Raw genomic sequence first — 18,902 nt, 5'->3', positions numbered from 1 at the left:
CGGCTCGTTTGCTGCGAACGAGATCGCTTCTAAATCTATAATCCGAGAGTCGACCGGGGAAAGCTCGATCTCTGGAAACGCGATACAAAAGCAAAGGGTTACGGGGTGTGAAACGGGATACGAATGCCGCAGATCGTTTCGCCTCATCGACGTCGAACGTGACGACGGGCAGCGAGCACGCCGAGGACGACGACGACGAAGACGACGACGACGACGACGACGACGACGTCAACTAGGTGCATCCCTGAAACGAGCACTGCCGTTTGTTCTCCGAGATGGCGGAGGAAAAGGAGAAGCAGACGTTCCTGCAGAAGCTGCTGTTCTACACGACCGCGTTCTTCATCCTCCTCAGCACCTTCAGCCTCTTTGCCTTCCTCTTCTTGGTCCCCTTCGTCATCGACCCCGCCTTCACCACCATCTTCATGCAGTTCGACACTCGGCCAGCCGCAGTGTGTCACCATCGACGTTGAGTCCAGGAAAGTGTGAACAATCGGCGACACTTGGTTCCAACTTCTTCCGTCAGATCGGTGTCTGCTTTCGTTGTGTCGTTGCATGAGAACCCCCATTTTTCTAACACAGTCTCTCTCTCTCTCTTAGAGGTCACTTTCTCTCTTCTACTTCCCAGGATTCGGGACTTAGACCCACGGGTTTAGAGGCCCGTGTCCTTGATAATCTTTCCTCGTATCTTGGGACTCTCTTTCGTTTCTTCTGCACTCCGAGTATTTTAACGACAGGGTAGTTTGGTACGATTTTTCCTATTTCGTTTCCTCTCCCCTGTTCGAAAGTAAACAGCGGAGATAGATCTTCGTGGTTGGTTAGTCGAAGATTGTTTGTAAATTCGATATTAATTTAGCTTGCTCGTAGTTTCCCCGCTAGTTGTATTAGAGGTTATGTAGAGTAGTGTTTTAATACGTAGATCCGAAGAACTCGCTAAGGTTATCTAGCACTCGAGGTTTCCGGTAGGTAATGGTTCTCGCCACGCCGAATATTAAGACGCTTATCGGGTAGACAAAATATACTTAATCGTGATATCTCCCTGTTAACGATCCGTGGAAATCTTCGCATGGTTCCCGACAGTTTTAAATCTTTCTCATCCTTTCACGTTTGCATTCATCCGTATTATCCCGAGTTTCGTTCGACGATTAAACGCTTTCTCCGACGAGTTTCGCCGGGTTGCGAAACACTTGGTTAACACGGTTAAGCGTTCATCGGCATTTTTCATCGCACGCGTTCCTCGTGGATCGATGTAAATAATTTCTTCTCCCATCTGTTCGATACGCCTCTCCCTATCAGCCCCTTTGATCTATACAAAGCAACCTCCTGTGACGACACGCAATCGCGTTCTTCTCTGCGCTCCATACTTTTCTACCCCCTCGTACTTGCTCGATAATTCCTCGTGTACGTGTTCGATGGTGTGAGCCTCGCGTGAGATTAAGTATCGCGTAGCTGTACGCTCGTAGTACGTGTTCGATGTACATTAAACAGCGCGAGAATTATCAGGGATACGCGTTGCAACGCGGATGCACGGTTTGTCGGTGTCAAGCGTTTCAAAAGGTTGTCCTTTGTGCAGTTTTATATTTCACATTTCGCACGAATCGTTCCTCTCAACGGCGTGCTGACGCTTTCGTTATTACAACCGGTAAATAACGATTTAAAAGCGGAAACAGCGGAAGAACGGGTACGGAAAATATTCGAAGGATTCCCTTTGAACGACTTCGAAAATTTCTGCCGGGAATTCCGCGCGTCCTCGCGACCCGAGATTATTTTAAATCCGAAGAGAAATGTAACGCAAAGGTCGCGGTAATATATTCGGCAAGAATTTAATATTTCCCCGGCCTTCGTGCAATATGCAATCGTGTATTGACATGTCGCAATGCCGACTGTAACTACGTTAATTCTTTATCGCCGGGTCGATTAATAAATCCAATCTACGAATCAACTAACAAGATCCGACATTATTCGACGCTTTTAATCGAATCAACCACGATCGAAGGTTCTGCGAATAATTCTGCAATCGCGAAATTCCGAAATTTCTGATTAATTCCCAGCTAATCCAACGTGAGCTATCGCGATTATTTTGTTAATATTTTTCGCTCGAACTACTTCCCTCGAGTTGCTGTATCATTTTATGCCTCGCTATATCCGCTTCTCGACCGCGGAAGGTTATATTCAGACCTCGTGTACACTGTCTCTAACTATTCAAAGTGCACCCTGTTCGGTGTACCAATTCGCGGACGAGAAACAGGGGTGGAGGTTGGAGACGGCGTCGAAAACGTGTATTCGGTTTGGAGAGCCAGGAAAGGCGGCGGGCTATGCGTGGAAGGAACTGCGGAGTGTATAAATCGATTCGTTCCAATTCACGAAATAGGGTCACCGTCGGAATATACGATTTGCATGAATGATTGAGAAAACTATTTCCAGCACGGGCCGGATAACGAGGGCTGTTTTGACAGACAGTCGCTGGACGGTTCGCACGACAGATTTAATATTCTATGCCTGGGCTCGGATACGGAGGCAATGACATTTAATTTAACATTCGAACGGGGCCGGCACGGATTTCGCGGCCGCGAAACCTTTGTCCTCTGTTGATTATTTAGGAAAGGCAGAGGCGTGTGCATGAATCGACGTTTTTGGAAACTACGTCGGCGCGGTTATATTTATTCCGTTCGTTCGCGGTAATTGGCCACGTATTCCCGGAGAATACGACGAATATCGAGCACGCGTTTTATTTCGTTCGACGGAACGCGGTTTAATGAGCTATGGAAAATAGCACGTTTCGTTTTGTCGAGAATTTTTTCATTTTTCTCGTCGCTTCGGGAGAACACGGAATCGAGCGAGGAACATTTAATCCTCGAAACGGAATAGAATAATCGTGATATACTATAAATTTTGTTGTCCCTCGGAATTATCGTATATTCTTGAATCGTTTGACTGTTAAACGATGTTTCCTTTCGTTTACAAACGGGTCAACATCCAGCTTCAAGCATCGTTCCAAAAATTATCGATATTTCCTGGCAAATTCGACTATTTCTCGTCGCTCGGAAAATCTTGCAAAGCATACCGCGTTATCCCTGCGCTTTTCCAGCGACACATAACCAGGTTACGCCAGAAAATATCACGAAAGGACACGAATCCCTCGCAATGGTCGAGCAACACGCAACCCAGGCCGCGCAAAGCAATTGATTCGCGTCTGCTCGAAACGCGAAAATTGAACCCACATTTTGATACCTCGCGACACCATTGTTCCCCCCGAAAGACGATCAAACAAACCCCTTTATTCCAAATATACGTTCAATTCCAAAATACACGCGTCCGGCGATCGTAAAATACCGCATCTGCTCTAGTTTCGACGAACGACCATGTTACGCGATCTATCGATACTCCAGCCACGGAACGATTACTCGTTTCGATCGGTCGACCGTTCAGATACAACCCCATAATCGTTCACTCGCGCGTCTCGTGTCTATACTCGCGCTTATAGTCGTCGCGATGAGTTATCGAGCCGCGTCGTCGCGCGGATTTTGAAAAGAGATCCGGGAACGTGCGACAGGAAGAAAAATGGAGGGTGGACGGGAGCGAAATACGGGAACCGCGATGAAAATTACGATGGCGTGTCGCTTGGTAACGTGGAACAATAACGCGTAGCAGGAAACGTTAGCCCGGTCGAAGGGTGAACGCTGTTATATCGACGTTCTCCCGCGTCCCCGTTTGAATTCGACCGCCCCCCAGAGTCCGATTTCCGCCGATATTTCCAGCGGGCGCCGCGTGTTGATTTTCATGGAAACAAGATTTAAATAGAAGGGTTAAAACGAGAGGGTGAAGCGGTCGATAGGGCGGCAGAAGCTTCCTGGACTGTGAAGCGTCCGGAGCGTGTGCGACTGCACGGCCAGTTGGACGTTCGACGCGTCAATCAATTTTTCAAGCAACGCTAAAAAACCACGCGACCGTCGTAATTCTCGTGGACAGCGTTTTGGTATCCCCGACAGTCAGAAATTGATTTCCCGCTGGGAATTCTCCCAGGCAACGATCGGTCGTCGCTCGCGGAGATATCGCCGATCGCGAGGAAGCCGGTTTCCTCGCGGAAGTTGCGCGAATTTCCCTTCAGCCTGGAAGTTTCGACGTCCGTCTGAATAATTCGCCGGCTATTTACAGGCCTGTGTATCGATTGCCATTGGAAACGCACAACTCTGCTGACCCTCTGAATATTTGATCGTTATAAAACACGCGATCGATCGGTGTTATATTATGAACGCGACAAGGTTTTGGGGAAACCTCGGCCTCTCCGCGTTCTCTAAATGTTAAGCCGGGCTAAATCGGTAATTCGCGGATACGTTAAATCGGCGTGCACGATAAAATTGGCTAATGCCAGGTCACAGCTCGAAATTAGAGGATTCTATTTCGCCCGGACTCCAGTCGACGCGTCGAACACGTTTCCCTCGCGTGAATTGCGGATTTCGACGCCGTTTCGCGGTTTGTCCCTAAACAAAATCCGACAGACCGTCGTTCTTCCCCTTGAAAAGCGAAATTACGATCGAACAGTCGGTAATAATCCCCTGAACCTCCGAATCCCCGACCGAGCCGCGTCGAAAGCGAACGTCGGGGGTGAGTTTTCGTTCTTTCGTCTGGATTCAGTTCGGGTCTACCCGGTTGCCTTCTAATTAACGTCTGGACCAGGGTTTCTCAACCTACTTTGACTTCTTTCTGGACATCGATGCTCCTTGTAATTCTCACCCCTTGTTTCTTCTTTTTTATTTTTATAAATACACATGCACGCGTATATCTACGTTGTTACATTTGCAAATAAATATCTACTCGAACCATTAGACTATCAGTTTCTCCATTATTAAACTGTTACCTTTCTTACTAGTCACTCGAATTTATAACCTTGTATCGTAGATTGTTTAGATTAGACTTTGTTGAGAAATTAATTAAAATTTGCAAACGTAATTTGACGGTTCTTCCACTTCTCAAAGGGACTTAACGAATTACGCGTTGGGTTTTTTGAACGTTCACGTATAGTTATCGTTGAGAAACCCTGACCCAGACGAACGGGGGAAAAATTATGCGAAGCCCGAGTAGGTGATGTCGACTCGACAAGAAACGGGCCAGCAGCAAATTGGACGCTAGATGCTCGGTAAACGACGGCGTTATCGATATATCGACGTAATAGTGCCGCTAAAGAGGCACTAGACGAAGACGAGGCTAAGATCGACGCAACTGGTGTCTTTGTATTCACGGCATTCGAGCCGGTCTCGAGCAATCCGAACGTGTGCCGCCCCTGTGCCTACACCCTCTGTGTTCCCTCTTTCGTCACCCTCGTGCTTACACTTCAGGTCCTCTGTCGAATGCCAGCGGTCGTAGGCTGCAGGTATTCTCCAACCATCGAGTGCCCCGACGTCTGCCTTCTCGATCGTGTGTGCAGTGTACACTGTGTGTGTACACGTTCGGTGACGAGGGCACCGCGAGGCCCCTAATTACGCCTGGTCGAAAAATCCTGGGTTTAACGCGATCGTTGAATCGATTCTTGATTGTACAAAATAGCTCTGCTTTTGGAAATCGATCGTGGTTCCTTTGACTGGGCGGTAAATCCAGAACACTCATTTTTTCGTTAAAAAAATTTTGAGTTAATAAAATAGCGCTGTTTTCGAAAATTGTTTGTGATTCCTTTGACTGGACGGTAAACTTGGGACACCCATTTTTTCGTTAAAAAAATTATGAGTTAAAATAGCTCTGATTTTGGAAATCGATCGTGGTTCCTTTGACTGGGCGGTAAATCCAGAACACTAATTTTTTCGTTAAAAAAATTATGAGTTAAAATAGCACTGATTTTGGAAATCGATCGTGGTTCCTTCGATTGGGCGGTAAATTCAGAACACTCATTTTTTTGTTAAAAAGATTTTGAGTTAATAAAATAGCTCTGTTTTCGAAAATTGTTTGTGATTCCTTTGACTGGACGGTAAACTTAGAACACCCACTTTTCCGTTAAAAAAATTCTGAGTTAATAAAATAGCTCTGTTTTTGGAAATCGGTCGTGATTCCTTTGACTGAACGGTAAATTTAAGACACCCATTTTTTCGTTAGAAAAATTTTGAGTTAAAATAGCTCTGCTTTTGGAAATCGATCGTGGTTCCTTTGACTGGACGGTAAATCCAGAACACTCGTTTTCTGGTTAAGAAGATTTTGAGTTAATAATATAGCTCTGTTCTCGGAAATTGATTGTGAATCCATTGACTGAGCAGTAAATATAAGACACCTATTTTTTCGTTAAAAAATAGCTCTGTTTTTGGAAATCGGTCGTGATTCCCTTGACTGAACGGTAAATTTAAGACACACCCATCTTTCTTTAGATAAATTTTGAGTTAAAATAGCTCTGCGTTTGGAAATCGATCGTGATTCCTTTGACTAGGTGATAAATATAAAGCACTCATCTTTTCGTTAAAAATTTACCTTTTAAAAAATTTCGCGAGGACGAGTGGTCTGAAACGGATTGAAATTGGGTCCGATATATAACTGTTTTCTACCACTTTCGGTGCTTGTCAGAGGTCTCCATTCGACTGCGAAATGTGAAATAGGAATTTAGAAATCGTGCACGGTAATACCAGCACGATGCAGATTAATATATCGCGTTTGGCAAATTTATTTGCATTCGCGAATTCTTCTGAAGTTGATAGCGTCATTTGGGTATTCAGAGTTTGTTGTTTCATTTCCAGTGTAAACTTTCGGCCGACTCCGGGCACGGTTGTGAAAAGATCCCGTGTATATCGCACGTAGTCTGGATGTACGTACACCAAATGCAATTTCCAATTGTCCCCGGCGTTTAAATGTGTATGTGAATGCGTCCCGTTTCTCCGTGCGCTACATGTTTCCGTGTTGGTTTACCATTGGTATTTCATATTCTATTAATTGTCGTGGTTTCCGCCCCTACTCTCCGTAGACGTCCCCAATGCACTTTTGGTCTTCTCGTAGATTTTTATTGTCCATGCCCGTGCCGTTCGAACACGATTATTACATTGTGTAACTCGTTGTTTTTCTGTTGACTCTGTTATAAATTTTCTGCAACCCTCGATGTGTCTGTGCATTTATATCGAGTCCTTGAAGGTGCATTTCGAGTCGTTGACGGAATTTGCATTAACGCGGAATGGAATATAAATTGATATGATTTTGCAATTAAATACGATTCGAAATTTTAACTATCCTCTTTGGTAGATTTGCACTACTCGGCCATACGGCGAAATAGCGTAATCGCTATCGGTAAAATGCACTTCAAAGGCTTAATTCTCAGGACGCTTGTGATTCGGTGATAACGGTTGTTCCTTCATCGCAAACGCTTCGGATGCAATTGAACAAGTAACACCGACAACTAGCGCCAAGATTATTACACGTAGCTGATGTCTCGTAATAGGATTTCAACGAGAACAGGAACTCGGGGGCGAATTTGCGCAGGGAAGAAAATGCACGAAGTTAGATTATATCCCGCCCTACGCGAGAACTCCGGTGCAACCGTGGTTAATTAACAATTCGAATTACCGCTAACATTTCCCCGACACCGTTATCGCGGTGATTAAAATTTTCCGATCCGTCACTTTGAATCACGCGTTCGATTTCTCCTATTGCAAAGATCCACTCGAAAATCCGATTACACTCGATTGTGCGAAAGTACGCGATTTTATTTAATTCTCCTTCGCGATCTCGAAATCGAAATACCTTTTCGAGAAGCACGTTTCAGGAATCGCGCATTCGATAGCTCGAACTCGAGAATCGGAGCTGTAATCCGTTGGAAGGGAATTAAAATCGTAATGGCGTGAATTTCGAGCCGGGAACTGGCGAGATTGGACGTTATCCAAAAGTGTGACCCGGTATGTCAACTACATCATTGCTGGAGTTTTCCTCCGCGAAAGTTTCGAGGAGGAAGACGAGGTCAGGGCAAGGGATTTCGTAACCTGCCTCAGGGACTACGCTGAGAACTTTGCTACAGTTTTCTTGTTCTCGAGAATCTCGAGGAAGTCACCGTGCATTTTTCCTCCCTGGTCAACTTCGCCCCGCCGCCCCTGCTCCTCTTTTTAAACGATTTATGTGTTCTATTCTTGAGGTCATGACACTCGCCCCATGTGTGTCTTTTAAATATCCACCCCGTCTTCGTTTACTGTCTGAGCCGCTCGTGTAACACGATGCACGTCGAAAAATGTGTGTGTTTTTTTACCACTTGTTGAGTGTCTTTTATCGATCGAACTTTCCACTGTCGAAAGTGTTTGCTGTTGTTTCCGATTATTCCTAAAAACGCGTTTATCGGTGTCGTATTTTGTATATTTAAATCTGGCTTCCTCGCGATTTGCAATCGAAACATTCAAATTTTCAGATTCTCCATATTTGTCTATCCAAATTTTGTACTCCACGATGCTTCGTGTAACGAAATATTACGATTCTTCTTCGTTGGATCTAACTTTTTAACCCGAAAATCGAAGATTCCTTTGTCGTGATATTTCCAAAACAACAAACAACAGCAAACTACAATTCGCACGTGTCCATGCTTCGAGCTGTCGCTTGTCCGTCACTTCGAAAACGAAACGTCACTGTTACGCGCATCTCGAGATCCAAAAAGCTCGGTTCTAGTCTTCGATCTTCGTCTCCGCTTACCCGGACTTTTTTCGGCGTGCACCAGTCTCTGTCGTGTTAGTCGTTCGTGTCTTCGTGTCCTCGTTGTCGGACTATCGTCCGACCGAAAGTCCATGAACGATCCGTTGAGTCCAGGTACGAGCAACTGCTCATGGACATCCTGTAGAGAGGGTTGCACCAAGGAGCTGTACGATTGCAAGCAAATACGCGTCAACTACAAGCTACCGACTAACACGTCCGAGGATAGCGATGGACAGGGTGAGGGAGGCGGAGCGGTAGGAGGTGTCGAGGATGACGAAGACAGCACGACGATGGGAAAACCGCGTTACGAGCGCTCCCTAAGGGAGTACGACTACGTCGAGGACCTTGACGAGGATGTCGCCGAGGACGACGACGCAGGACTGCCGAAACCCTTTCCTACAGGTACAGGGCAACGTGCCGTGGCGTCGCGTCTATCGTCCGCCAAACTCGAAACCCTTGGAAAGCCGGGCAAATTTGCAAACTCTTCCGCCTCTGCCCGGGATTAGATTTTATCCGGAAAGTTTCCGCGTTTCGGGGGTTTCGAGACCTCGCGAACTTTCCGATCCGAACACGATTGGAAATGATTGGAAACGGGAAGATGAACGGGGACCGAGTTCATCGACCGGTTCGCCGACGATAGGCTAGCATAGATAAGTATACGAATGTTCGATGGAAAGTTTGAAGGGGGAGGAATTTCATATCGCGGCAGGGAAATGGAAACTCGCGTCGTTGAGTGGAGACGTGACGGTGCGTTGGACGTTTAAGACGCGATCGCGCCACCGTTTCCGGAGTGCCTCGGAGTAAAACGATAAACATGCAAGCAAGTTTCCTCCCGGCGTTTCCTCGGTCCGTTTCGTTCTGTTGTTCGCGAGAACCCTCGCGATCCGACATTCGGCGCCGTATTCTTCTTCACACCGAGCTGGTCGTGCTGGGTTTGCTCCGAACTTTCTGCTTTATTCCGAGTCGTCTTGCTCGAAGACTGAACTTCCGAGTAACTGCTCGGATATCGACATCCTCCTGATCATAGTTGACGAAGTGGAAGCGAAAAAATCTGCTTATTTTCCGCGCCGGCTGCCTCTCGCTGTTAAACCCGAGACTCTCCGTTCCGCGTGGCGAGAATCGGCAATGAAGAATTTCCGCGCGGTACCTCCGCGCGAGGAACACCGCGGACGTCTATCTCGGGCCGGAGGTGGAAACGGTGTAGAAGCACGCGCGAAGGCAATAAAACGGGAAGAACCCCGCACGACAGTCGAAATTCGACCCAGTTGCGAAATGTCAGAAAGCGTAGACCTCGCGGGAGCATGGCACAAAAGAGGCGCTGAGGAAATAACGGGTCAGGTAGCCAGGGCCAGCGGAAGCGACCAACCACCGTGCAACACGTCCCACTAACGAAAGAGCAAAATTCATTATCGTTTGAACCCTGGAACTCTCGAACTCTCGAACGTCAGCGAGCACGCTGTCGCGCGAAACACGCTAACAATGTCCACTTTCACCCTCTCTGACGGGAATGTCTGTCGACGGCCGGGCGAGACGACTGGGGATGATAACGGAGGCGAAGTTCGCAGGGCTCATGGGCAAACGACTCCGAGTGGTACTTCACCGGGGCCAAGCTGTTCCCCAACGTAAAAGGCTGTGGATACCCTCCAATGCTGAATTGCAGTATTTTCTACCGGCAGTACGCCAACATAGGGCAGAACTTTAGCTGTTACTACTCGAAAGTGGACCCCGGGATAGTCATCAGCGACCTCGGACATGTGGCAGGTCTCTCTACGATTTTCTATTTTCCCTTCTCCCACCTGCGTGCGACTCTATCTGCCTCTATTCCCCGTCCTTATGGGACCGAGCTCCGAGCTGGACTTGCTTTTCACTTTGCGTCTTCCTCTGCCTGTCATTCAGGTTCGCTTTATTTCGCCTCCGACCGTTCCTCTGAGTGTATCCCAGAAGTGCCGATCGTTTCCCTTTGCGTTCCTTCTACCTTTTAAGCTCTTTGGGTCGAAACGCAAGAAACGATGTAACGATAATAACGATTCTTCCGGAATCTCGATCTTACTTAAATATAGCAGTTAAATGACGGCTTTGATTCGCGAGAAAGTGGTATCCACCATCGATCCCACTGCGGATCGAGGAATAGTACTCGCTAATCGTGGCGTATTCGCTGTAAAGGTTCGGCGAAAGGGTCGGCCGAGGCGGGAAAATGGCAGCGCGAAATCAGGCGCGCAAGGTGGGCGCGGAATGACGGGAATCGAGAGGGATAAGAAATCGAATCCCGTCGCAGTGACGTGTCGTTCGTTGGAGGGTGTAACCCGGGTCACCTTGTTCCAGACATCGCCGATTTACGCTCGGTGCATGCACGTACGAGTCACGCGAAAGTGGTCTCTCTACGTGTGTGACTTTCGTACGAGTTTACCGTCGACGGGAACGTCGGACCGTGAATCGATACTGCAGGTGCCTATTGAGGGCATAGTGCATTATGCAGCGAACAGCGTCTCCCCTGTAAATGGTTAAGTACGTAACAGTGCTCATTATTAACGAAGATCGGTATCTGCTTTAATTGGGACACAAAGAGTCAGAGTCGCGGGCTCGGGTAATTGATGATGATTGTATCGGCGTTGGCTGAATGGGGAGGAAGAACGACGAAGGAGGAAGACGATTGTCGACGAGCTCCCTTCGACTCGTTATCGGGGAAGGCCGAAATTGAAAAGCCGCGACAAAGCGAACAAAAAGATCGCGGAGAATGTAATTACGTAATGGAATCCGCGGCGACAATTTGTCTGCGAGCCGAGGGATGGAACGGGGGTTTGCTTTCAGCGTTTCGTATGACGGCACGCTTTCAACTTTCGGTTTCCCGAATTCAACGGCGAATCGGGTTTGATCCCTTTCAAACCGCGGAGCACGATGAATCGCTGGTTTTCGGGTGTAAGAAGGTAACGCGAGGGTAAGCCGAGTTACCCGCGAGCCGGTGTATAGAAAGCAACGAGTTATTCGCTTTTTCGACAAATGCACCGGTTACTTCGGAGCGCCGTAAGTTCGCGAAAAAAAAAATCGCAGCTGCCTGATTTTTGTATCAAATTAAAGACGAAGGATCGAAGTTTCCTCCGCCGTAAACGGAATATCCAGAGAAAAAATTTTTCCGAGTCCGTGCGATTCGACGAACCTGATAATTTGCAGAGATCTAACGTGCTCGCGAATTTAAAGGATTACAGTTGCGAGGGTGCATCAAACACGAAGTATATACATATATCATTTTAAAGTAGATATCTCAAGCTTTATTTTGACAAAATAATTATTATTCTACGATGATTTCTCGAGAAGCTATCTTAAATCGAAATTGTCAAATTCTTCCATTTATTTATTTATCCTCTCTACCTTTATTGCAAGGTAATAAGAATAGTACTGGGAAAAGCTAAAAAATTACGAAGAATCTACGAAACTCACACGGTGTAACGTAAACGAACCAACGCGTAGCAGTGAACGGGATAAGAACGAAATACAAAAGTGGGAGAATAATCCGTGGAATTCATTCTTCCACGTCTAGTAGCCTGAGGAGCACGCGATCGAGCCGGATGAAACTCGCGGGCGCGAGAGGTGAAAAATGAAGGATTAATCGGGCAAATACTGGGCGCGTCGATGGAAAATACCGAAGCGATCTAAAAAGAAACAGGCGCCGCGAGTGGAAAGGGCGATCCGGCGGTATCTCGGCGTGGGAAAACGATTTTCCGGCGGCGCGAGGCACAGTGGAATTCCGTTACGTTTACGGAAACGTAGCCGCCTGCACGGTGACGAACAATGCATTTCAAGCGGGCTGAATGCCCGGCCCGACGACAAAGACGGAAACCATCGTACCCGATGAAACTCGTGCCGCTCTGTCCGGAAGAAAAGAAAATTTCTCGCTCGTCCGCTCTTCAGCTGCCGTGGAATTGAATCCGCGCGAGCGAGAGGCCTCGAAAGACGCGGCCGGAGAGCGAGAGAGAGCAGGAACGACCACCCTGGCTATTATAAAGCGACGATAACATCGTGGATCCGTCGTCGGAAAAGCTCGACACTCCCGGCGAGCTACGTGTGTCAATTTCCTAAATTAACGACGCTCCCGAGATGCCGAGATTTTCTCCGCACCGGGCGATAAGATCGAGATTTTGGAAGAAAAGTTATTCTCAAATTGAGATCACGGGTTATTCGGGGATTAGATCGTTCGTTTCGTGTTCTATCTTAGTATCAAATGACGTTTCCACATTTGTCACGTTATTAAAATTGCAAATAAATTCGCACCAAAATTAAATCATAGCGCATTCGACCAACAAACTCTAAACACTGACCGCCATGACGGTGAACGGTGTTAACTCTTTGCGGACGAGAAACGGAGTATATATAAAATCGAAATTTTGCGAATTAAAAAATATATCCCCATTCGTCACCAAAGGGTTAATAATTTTCGCAACACAGCCTAATCTCTACCTAATTTTCCTCTATACCTTTAACCCCCGACGATCGTTCCATATCGCGTGGTCGCGAAAGACGGCAAATCTAGCAAAATGGCAGCGAGTTATCCCTGTCCGACATTCCACCGGCAAACCCATCGCTTGGCCGATAAATTCTTCGCGATCCTTTCCACGATGCTTCACTGACCGTCCATAGAAGGTGTCCCTTAGAGCGGAAGTGGAGGGCTGAGGCAACCCGTGTGGTTCCATGACGTGTTCCCCCGCAGGTGTACATGAATCTGGTGTACGCGATGGCGATTCCGATACCGTCTTTCATATCTCGGTGATATACCTCACCATCGCCTACTTCAAGATCTACAACGAAGACGAGGTGGTCCTCGTGGGCGGCGAGGATGGCGAGGACGGCGGAGAGGGTGAAGGAAGTAACGCGACACCCCTGCCACTGACGAGCGGCGCCCTTACGCCCGGCAGCGAGGCATTCAGGGAAGACCTGGCAAGCTTCGGGCATCAGCTGAAAGTCGCCATGGCCGACGACATCAGCAGGGAAAGCCTGGATGGGATACCCAACTCGTACTCCATTCAGGGGTAAGCGTTCAACCGCCGACATCTCAAACATCTTTCTTCCCGCCTCCTCCATCTTCTCCTAACCCTTCCGTATCCGACACAGATGACACTGTTCTATACCTAGACCCTGTCCAACGAGACGAGATGGAAACGGAAGATTCGCGTGTTTGATGCGTAATAGATCCCTTTTGACTTTTTCCGCTTTTCTTCTACTCGAATTTTCTTAGAATCTCACATACTCAGCTGTCGAGATTTAAGAAGCTACTAGATCGGATAAAACGGCTAGCTATTTCGTACACCTTTAGGTAGCCGAGATTGCGTGTCGGCCTAGTTTTTCTCACGCGTGGCTCGCCTTTCGTCTCGTTTCTCGTTGGACAAAGTTAAAGTGTGCGAGGCTCGGCTGGAAGGAGGCCGAGAGCAGCGTGTTTGAAACGAGTTAGGAATTTCGGGATCGCGGAGATTCAGGGCTGCCTGTGATCGTGTGGATGTTCGTGGCTGCGCAGTGTAAGCAAAGTGTACCTCCCGAGTTTTCGCCCCTGTCGGAGGCTGGCTAATTAACAGCGTGTTGGATCAAGGATTTCACGGATTTCGCGACGAGGGTAATTGCAATGCTAGTCAAACGCGAGAATGCGGCTGTGTTTAAGAGAGTGCCCTATCCAGAGGCGAAGTATCGTCGCGCACAGGCAGACGTAATATCGGGTGTTTGCCTTTGTAGGCTGATTAATATCCGTAGACGAATCCCGCGGGAAGCAGATATTTCGGATGCCGGTCTTCGAGACGAGGAATTTATCGAAAGGCCGGCCGGGTCAATTGGTTCGTGTACCATCGCGAACGAAAAATCCACGATCGAATCCCATCCCGCAATCTGATTGACCCTTTCTCTATCCAATTTATTCATCGGGCCCTGTATGTATACGAATCTGCTCTATCATCGCTTCCTGGTTATCTCGAGCTATTTGGAAATTGGAAAATCTCGATAAGCAAACAACGGTAAAGTTTATTAGCTAATCGAGTGATGTCCGAAAATTATATTTGCCAGCGGAAGACGAAAAGATTAGGACGCTCGGTATTATAACGTTCATCGAGTTGATCGAAATTTCAATTTCGTGCGAAAATTAGCAAGCAATCCTATCGAATTTTATTACTCTCCGACTAGCGAAGCTACCCTGAACTATGCACTTAAACTATTCCGAACTTGGAGCTAGCTCGATATTAACCGAGGAATACGAATATCGGTTTGCCGAACTTTTTAGAAAACGCGCTGGTAAATCTGAGAACACGAAAGATTCGGTGGTTCGATCGAGCGAGCGAGAAAGAGCTTATCACCGGCGAAATAGAATCCTCGGACGTCGCAATTACCGTCAGAGCCATCGATAAAATTTCCAACCCTGCAATCGTCGGAATCCCCATTACGTTTAAAGTTCTCGTAATACCCTCGAAAAATGCTTCCCCAGGGGGTAGTGTCCGGAGCTGACCAGATTATCATACCCTATCCCGAAGAGACCGGTGCATTCTCACACCGTGTAACAAGCTCTCGTTTCACGCGTCTCATATCGAAGATCAAAACGTTCCCGGTTGGTTACGACTAATGATGTTGCAACCACGGCTAATGGTCAGGGTTCAGTCGTGCGAAAATAACCACCGATAATGGACACTTGCACGGCTTTAAGCGATTTGCCTTGGTATTTAAAACACCACGTTACTCGAGCCGCGGGGCTTCTCGGCAATCTAGCGACAGAAATCGCTTCGATTTAAAAAGAATCGTCGATAATCGTTTCAGCGAAAACATTCCATCGCGAGCGAGCAATTAAGAGATTCCGGAATTTTTTTATAGTTGATTTAGTAGACTATCGTGACGATATAATTGAAACTACAACAAAATTGAGCGTCGCTGTTAACACTAGATTTTCGGGACCGTCAATTTGAGTTGCTTCAATTATACAATACTAATAGATTTAATCAACTTATATTAAATTTGTTAATATCGTAATTTTTAAGAAAATACATAGTTTTCTTTACCCGTAAATCTGACGGGTCTCCATAAAAATAGGTATTCAAAAACGTCCGTAAACTTAGTGTTAAATACGAGTTAAACACGAGGTTTCGTCGTATTTAATTTTAACCGGTGTATAATCCTCGTTTAAATCCTTTAGCCTGAGATTTCCAGGAGGAACAAGAGCGTTCACCGAGCGCCATCTTCCTTTGCATGCGCGTTAATGGCGGTTGTAACTCCGAGACAGCGTTCCGCTTTGATGTGTCCACAAATGAAAATAGCAATTGTCCCGGAACTATTGCGTTGACAGTAACTCGCAATAAGCTTCCACCCGATGGTCTTAAAGTTGATTAGATACTTCATGGCTGTGGAATTCCTCGAGGAAGTTTACTTATGGCGAAGCAACGCGCGTGGAAACCGTCGCGTCTTCTTTTCGACGCTGGAAAAACGTCATCAGGCTGAAACGTGCGTGAGCACGTCACGGTTGACGAGTCAGGGTCTATCCAAAGAAAACTCCGGCATCGAATTTCAATGCGACCCTCGCGCGAAACATTACACCCTCGACGAAACCTCGGCGCGTTTCCATCAGCTGTAAAAAGACGCATCCAGCGTCGCGTCTCGCCCCTGGAGTGTCTGGGATCTCGCGGTTTCCTCCCGCTCGCGTCCTCGCGATCCATAAAAGCGGAGACTCGCGCGTATCCCGCGGAGGATCGATCGGATCGCGGAGCGGAAAGAGGGGCGTGCGGAGATTTCCTCGGCGATGGAAAATCCGATCTACGACGGGGAAGACACACAGCGTCCACGGGGGTCGCTGGGAACGAACTATCGAGCGGCCTTTGTCGGGCATAAAATACGCTCGTGTGTGCCCGCGGATCGTATATAAATATCCGTGACACACGAGTCAGCGAGCTCGACAAAGCGTCGATATCGGATGATTACGCGGTCAATTTCACAGGTGGCCCGCGACAAGCCGAAGATATCCGATCACCGACCTGCGCAAACACTGCGACCCCGCGGGCCGAATTCGATTAGGCCGCTATCGAATCGGATCTATAGCTGCGAGATTTTACCCCGGTTAACCCTCGAACGCGATTTAACCCTTTGTCCGGGAATCTTTAACCAGGCCTGTCGCGGCCGTTCTGGTCGCGTGGACCAAGGCCAGTCGGTGTTGGATCACGCTCTGCCGTTCGAGTCGGTTTACGTTCACCTCGCCGAGCGCAGGGTTGTGTTAGGGGATTTAGGTGAATGGAGTGTTCCGCCTGGTGGCAGCTGTAGCGGAATTGCAGGCTGAATTTTTCGATATAAATGACAGGGCGGGTCGCGGAGTGAATTCTTGCGAGACATCGCGGAAACGCGGCTGCGTACTCTGAATTTTAACGCGTCTCCTTCGGTTTTACGCTCTCCTCTCGCGGAATTGATCGTCGCCGAGCGAATAACGTTTATTTTACCAAGAGGAGACGGTGTATAAAATAAATAAAGCGGTTTCTTCCTGCATTAAAAAGACGTCGGACGCTTCTTGTTTATCTAATTATTCGTTGAAAGTGTACAAGCTTCTAGCTTAATTTTTCCAGCAATCTACTTTGCCGTGTTATTTGTAGGATATTATGCAAGGGCTGGGACTGCCCCAGTTTCAGGATCCTAGATCGTTCGTTATACTTTATTAGCGGACTGGATCTCGAATCTTGGACGACGGGGCATTTTATTTAGGTGTATATACAAGCTCGAACGCAATTTTATCTTCAAAGCGACCCATTTCTAACGTCCGCGTTTTCTTTTTTTATAGCACGCGAGGATATAATTAATCCGCGGGGCGGGATATTAGACGCGGATTAAACGCGAATTATCTCGGAGAAAGATTTTCTCGAATAGTCCTTCTCGGGAGAGAGGGAAAGAGAGAGAGAGAGAGAGAGAGAGAGAGAGAGAGAGAGAGAGAGCGGGGTCGATAAAACGGAGACAATGCGAATTCGACGCAACCTGATTACTCGCGGAGAACGTTCAAATGCCTTTGCTTTTAGCAATTCGGAAAGCACGGTAACGACGTTAACGTGGAAACTTGCAGTATTCCGGCCTGTTTGAACTCGCTTATTATTTAATGTGCTCCCGCGAAATTGCCCTGCACGGTTAATTGCGAAACTTCGCGACTGATTTTCCCCGCGTCTCTGATATTTCCATTGATCCCTCGCGAATTTCTATCACTGGCGTTCGTGTAACTCGCGGAGCGGGTAAACTCTAGTAGCGCGATGGTTTATTCCGGTTGCTATCCTCGCTTGTTATCCTTCTCTGGGATCGCTGCGATTTGTATATAATTCGGTAATACCTTCCGGTAAATTATCGTATTTAAAATTTGGCCATTCATTCCGGTTAATCGGATTATGCTTCCAGCATGATGCGAACCTTCGTGACAGGCTCTGATTTAAAATATTCTCCCGAGGGTATGTAGATAAAAGGGAACCAATTTTTCCAAGCATTGATTTACGCTTTACGTTTAAAATTCTACAAAGTCCTTCAACGTGAAAGCCGTTTTCGTTCTGCAATTCTTCCATCGCCCGACTGTCTTTCGGCGAAAACATTGGTTTTCGGTTCGTCGAAAGCAGCCTGCAGGTACGAGTTCCAATTATAGTTGTTACCTAAATTATGTCGCTGCACGTTCAACGAGCACACATCCGGCCACAGTTTCATTAACGTAACTTTTGCTGTGTCAACGTCGGTCGAACAATTATTATAAAATACGATTATGCAGGACGTCGGAATTTCACGTCTTACTAACAATGACGCTTTGAAGCCACGAAGGAAGAGATAGACTTGAAATTAATGAAACGATCGACGAAATATTTGTTCGCCCGTTGTTTCGGATTCTGGATACCGCCGATGTTACGTTAAGATTGATAACCGAGGTCTGGATTAATATTAACGTCGTTTCTGAGCATCGAGAAGAGTCAGTATTTGGATCAGACGAGTGGAACTAAAAGAACTGTCGATAAAACTTATTCGTGGACGCAGTTATCGCTGAGATTCAGACATTATCGTGGATAGAACGATCGTTGTTGCTTTGATAACCGCATAAAACACGGTTCTATTCCGCGATAACGTTCCAGCATTGAACGGAATTTAATACATGCTCGCAATAAAAACAAGCGAAAACATGAATGCTTATCTCCGCTTTTCTGGACACCGTATTCGTACCATCGTTCCGATCCATTGAATCCTTCGAATACGGTTTTTTTACTCTGACAGCTTTTTTCACTCTATGTCGGCCATTTCTCTATAACAAATAT

The 18,902-nt window shown here is 47.1% G+C and overlaps 1 protein-coding gene across 1 annotated transcript; it reads left to right on the top strand.

The window, feature by feature from the left end:
• Positions 1–275: 275 nt before the first annotated feature.
• Positions 276–13,659, top strand: LOC143220575 (protein tipE-like). Its single transcript, XM_076446195.1, is given in 8 exon segments — positions 276–446; positions 448–482; positions 8,744–9,036; positions 10,200–10,210; positions 10,212–10,382; positions 10,384–10,395; positions 13,337–13,382; positions 13,385–13,659. Coding segments are annotated over 8 exon segments (1,014 nt in total).
• Positions 13,660–18,902: the final 5,243 nt, after the last annotated feature.

Source organism: Lasioglossum baleicum, unplaced genomic scaffold (genome assembly GCF_051020765.1).
Source record: "Lasioglossum baleicum unplaced genomic scaffold, iyLasBale1 scaffold1226, whole genome shotgun sequence".
Lineage (NCBI taxonomy): Eukaryota > Metazoa > Arthropoda > Insecta > Hymenoptera > Halictidae > Lasioglossum > Lasioglossum baleicum.
Note: the sequence above shows the minus strand (reverse complement) of the source record. Positions and strands in the feature narration are given on the sequence as shown.